This window comes from Oratosquilla oratoria, chromosome 26 (genome assembly GCF_046742065.1).
Source record: "Oratosquilla oratoria isolate Oo_2021 chromosome 26, ASM4674206v1, whole genome shotgun sequence".
NCBI lineage: Eukaryota > Metazoa > Arthropoda > Malacostraca > Stomatopoda > Squillidae > Oratosquilla > Oratosquilla oratoria.
The window spans coordinates 13,431,624-13,436,623 of record NC_134802.1 but is presented as its reverse complement, the minus strand read 5'-3'; the positions used below and the strand labels follow the sequence as shown (position 1 = coordinate 13,436,623).

Genomic DNA, 5,000 nt, shown 5'->3' with positions numbered 1-5,000 from the left:
GACCTGCTAACCCGGCTACAGAGACGATTGACTCCTCTTAGGTGGTTAACCAACAATATTGCTGGAGTGTCCATCCCTGTCGCCAGAACTATATATATCACATTCATTCGATCAGTGGTTGATTACCTCTCTCCCGCACTTAGTCAGCTTTCCAAAACTACTTTGCAACCACTTGAAAAATTCCAAAACCAGGCAATGAGGCTCATCTTAGGCTGCCCTACCACAACCAGGATCGTCAATATACAGCAAGAACTTCGTCTACCACCAATTGTAGAGAGAATATACGCAAAAGTTACCTACTTCACTATCAAGTGCCTGCACTACCCCCACTTATCTCCTCACTTTTGTCACACAATCCAGACATCGATTGATTTGGCAGAGCCTCGACCTCAGCTTCGTCCCGGTGGCTGCTCACTGGTCCTTAACATCAGTTCAAACATTCGGAGGCTTAACATAAACATTTTAACAGAGAATGAGGACCTTGGCCTCCCACCTTGGCAGACACCCATGCCAACAGTCACCTATACTCCAACTACCAAGTCCGACCTACCACAGCTCCAGAAACAACTAGCCATAGAAACTATCGCCGGTCTGTCATCTTCTTTAAATGCGGCCCATCATCTCTTCACTGACGGTTCTTTGCAGGAGGACGGTAGTGCTGGATGTGCTGTGTATTCCCCCAACATAGAGCCACCACTAGGGGGCTGGGCAGGCCGTCGACTCCCTAATTCGTCAAGCTCCACGTATTGTGAGTTGCATGGGCTCCTGGACGCTGTTACTTTGCTGACACGGACTGGAGAAAACGGCTTGATCATCTGCGACTCTCAGTCAGCCCTCCGTGCTCTCTCATCTACCAAGCCTGAACACCAACAAGTGGTAACACAAATAATGCGACAACTGGCCACAACTCACGAAAACTCACAGAGGGTACACTTCCTGTGGATTCCATCCCATATCGAACTCCTAGGCAATGACACCGCTGATCGGCTAGCAAGGACAGCCTGTAGTATGGATCCACCAGCTGCCACTTCTACTACTGCCTTCCTACCTTCTTACAAGCGAATGGTAAGACAAGCTGCCTGCTCCCCTACTCGCCGCCGTAGCAATGCTGAGAGGGCTACAAGTGTATCTATCCAACACTACGAGAATTTTCTTCCTCTTCCCTATAAGTATAGACGTAATGGACTTATTGTGAGAAGACACAATGTTGTGAGTGCCCGACTCAGGCTCGGCTACAGACCAGTGTGGCAAGTGGGTGAGACCGAAGGTGTACCGAGGTACTCATCGTGCAGGCTGTGCGACACCCCTAATGCCAACAGTCTAGAGCACTACTGTATTAATTGCCCCACGATAGCCCCTTTAATACCACATCGACAATCAGTTCTTGATGTCTGTAAATATTTGCTTGAAGGTGATAAATTAGAATTAATCCTATTGCAACACCCTCACTTTGGTGGATTTTAAAGTATACATAAATAAATCAGTCATGATTCGGAAATGTTTTAAGTATCACTAATAATCTGTATATATTTATCTTTTGCACTAGATTTGTTGTTCCCTGAACATAATAACAAGGAATGTCTGTAGTATGGATCTGCCAGCTGCTACAACTATTGCCCTACTACAAATGGATGGTACGATAAGCCGCCACTTCCCTACACGTCACCGTGGTAATGCTGAGAAGACTTCAAGTGTAACCATCCAACACCACAAGAATGTCCTTCCACTTCCACATGCATACAAACGCAGCGAACTTCTGGTGAGACGACACAGTGTTATACGTGCCCGACGCAAATCCGGCTACCGCACGATGTAGGCGGGTGAGACCAGAAAGGTGCCGAGGTACACATCGTGCAGGCTGCGCTACACCCCATATGCCAACAACCTTGATACCTCATCGACGATTACTTATTATTATATGTAAATATTTGCCAGAAGGTGATCACTGTATATATTTTTGTATCACCCGCACTAATGGGTGATAAACTACAAATAATTCCTTCAGTTATGATTCGAGAATGTCCTGTGTGTCACTAGTACTCTGTACATAGCTACACTTTTGTACTAGGTTTGACGCTCCTTGAGCGTAATAAATTGATTAAAAAAAAAAAAAAATCTCTGTCACTCGTCCGAGCTGCGCACGGCCTTAACTTTTTTTTTTTTTTTGTATGTGTGTGTGTGTGTGTGTGTGTGTGTGTGTGTGTGTGTGTGTGTGTGTGTGTGTGTGTGTGTGTGTGTGTGTGTGTGTGTGTGTGTGTGTGTGTGTGTGTGTGTGTGTGTGTTTGTGTGTTTGTGTGTGTGTGTGTGTGTGTGTGTGCGTGTGCGTGTGCGTGTGCGTGTGCGTGTGTGTGTGTGTGTGTGTGTGTATGTGTGTGTGTGTGTATGTGTGTGTGTGTGTGTGTGTGTGTGTGTGTGTGTGTGTGTGTGTGTGTGTGTGTGTGTGTGTGTGTGTGTGTGTGTGTGTGTGTGTGTGTGTGTGTGTGTGTCGCAACTAACCTGACCTATAGGTGAGCTGTGACGTGAAATTTGGCGACCCTTACCAGTATGAAAAGAGAATTTAGGTACTGATTAAGCTGCTCGTTGGAATTACATATTTGTTGGGAAAATGTATTTCGAAAAACAGTTTGTGGAGAATCCCTACATTGATATTTCAGAAGATGCTACTAAAGCTGAACTGATAAATATTGACACAAAATACGATCTAACGTTAGATGCTTGGAGGAAAAAGAAAGATATTTTCCAAGAGTTAGTTAAATAGTCAGTTGAAGAGTAGGTATTAGATAGGGACGCCTTAAATCATATTCACGTTGTTCAAGAGACAGATGCACAAATCATGTTAAGAAGATTAAAGATAGAGGCGGAAATGGAAGGACTCAGAACTGAGGATGACAAGGAGGTGGAATTAATTCGCATCCAGGCTGGAATTAAACCCATCATTAATAGGAAAGCGAAGTCCTTTAAGATATCTACGTACACTAGTCTCCTTCCAAAATTTTTAGAAGATAAACCAGAGGTTTTCTTTGAACAAAGAGAAAAGATTCTGAACAAATTAGGCGTAGATATGAAACGTTGGAGTTTACTTGTTCAAACGAAATTCGTAGGTAGAGCTCAAAAAGTGTATGCACCTCTAAACGAAACAGACAGTGAATATGATAACGTAAAACTGCTGGTCCTAACGGCATACGAACTTACTCCGGAGGCTCATAGGTTAAAATTTAGAAGTTTAAATTTTTTTCACAAGATACATACGTAGAATTTAGTTCCGAAATGGCTAGGTATGGAGATAGATGGCTGAAAGCCACAAACACAGACTCGTTTGCTAAATTAAGAGAAGTAATACGGCCAGAACAATTTAAGAAACAATTAGATCAAAATCTTAGGATTTGTCTTGAGGAAGTATATCCTTCTTATCTAGCTAGAGCTCCCAAAAAGGCAAATGAATATACACTTATTCACCACAAAAAACTGAAATAAACCAAATTTACTATGACACCAAAACAACTCAGACCCAACACAACACTCCCACTCCTTTTAAAGGTAAAGTAAGGTAAGCAAACAAGAGAGAAATTAAAAAACAGTTTTATGATGATAAGCATTATCAAACGACCTATTCCAGATATAGTTCCCGCAGTTCTACTCAGACTTGCAATTATTGCCTCAAATTTGGACATAGTTTCTCTGAATGTAGGAAAAGGCCCAATAATTAAACTTATTCTCAACCAATGTTTTTTTTTTTCAAGTAATTCCCCCGGTCCAACTAGCCATTGTAGCCCAGCTAGGACCAATTCATTGATTAAATCATCCTCCCAAAGTATGTCCAAACCCAATTCCTCATCACAAGTTGAGACAAAATCTTCAACTCCCGTCCTATCGCACAATTTACCAACTGAACTGAAAACCGTACTAGACCTCCCTTTTACTCCCGTATCTGCCAACTGCCCTGGGTCAAACGCAATGCAGCAAGACACAGTGCACCTACGGCAGTGACGCTTCACTTAATCGGGGACTCCACCACCTCTCCGTCCCCTCATGCAGAAAAAGAGAAAATGGGGAGAAATCACTTCGGGTTGAGTCAAAATAACATTCACACATAAGCACCCCCTCCCCCATCCCTCCTTTCCTTGCTTAACATTATCATCCACATACAGTCATTTCCACTCATCCCTATATCCTGCTTCTCCCTTCCTTGCTCATCAGACATTCCCCTCTTGCTCAACGCCCCCTTCAAGCCATCCATCTATCTCATCCTTGGTCGTCCCCTCAAGTTTACTCCACTTCTGCCTTCCATACCTCATTTACTAATATTTTATCACTCATTCTTTCTATGTGTCCAAAACATCCCAATAATCTTTCATCAGCCCTATCTGCCATCTCCTTTTCCACTCCCGCTCTCCTCCTCACCTCCTCGTTTCGCACTCTATCCAACCTAGTAAACCCCACCATACTTTTCAGACATTTCATTTCAAACACACTTAAACTTTTCCTCTCTGGTTCTCTTAAATTCCAAGTCTCTGTCCCATACAATACCGTCGGCACAATCACCCCTTCATACAATATCTTCCTTGCATTCATTCCCGGTTTCCTATTTCTCATAACACAAAGCATTTAATTGCTTCTCTCAACACACAATTTACCTCCACCTCCACTCCTCTCTTTCATGCCACATGCAACCCCAAATACCTAAAGTTATCCTCTTCTTTCAGCTTCTTTCCTTTTAGACTTACTTCCAACTCACTGCCATCATCTACATTGTGCATCTCATCATCTTGTTTTTACCTACATTCACCTTCAACATTTTTCCTATCGCATACTTTCCCAAACTCCGTCACTAACCCTCTTAATCCCTCCTCTGGCCGTGCCACAACCGCAGTGTTGTCAGCAAACAAAATAGAACCTCATCTCACACTTTTTCCATTTCTTTTAAAAATTTCCAGTCCCCTGCCCATTATCCTTGTCTTTACACCATCCATACACACATTGAACAGCCATGGCGACATGAC

General features: G+C 43.1%; 1 protein-coding gene across 1 annotated transcript in view; it reads left to right on the top strand.

The window, feature by feature from the left end:
* LOC143039275 (uncharacterized) overlaps nucleotides 1–2,084 on the top strand; it is a 2,744-nt gene extending 660 nt beyond the window's left edge. Inside the window, exons 1-2 of the mRNA XM_076209148.1 lie at nucleotides 1–1,411; nucleotides 1,547–2,084. The exon at nucleotides 1–1,411 is cut by the window's left edge and continues 660 nt beyond it. Coding sequence (XP_076065263.1) covers nucleotides 1–1,411; nucleotides 1,547–1,587 — 1,452 coding nt within the window. The 3' untranslated portion in view covers nucleotides 1,588–2,084. The remainder of the gene's footprint in view (nucleotides 1,412–1,546) is intronic.
* Nucleotides 2,085–5,000: the final 2,916 nt, after the last annotated feature.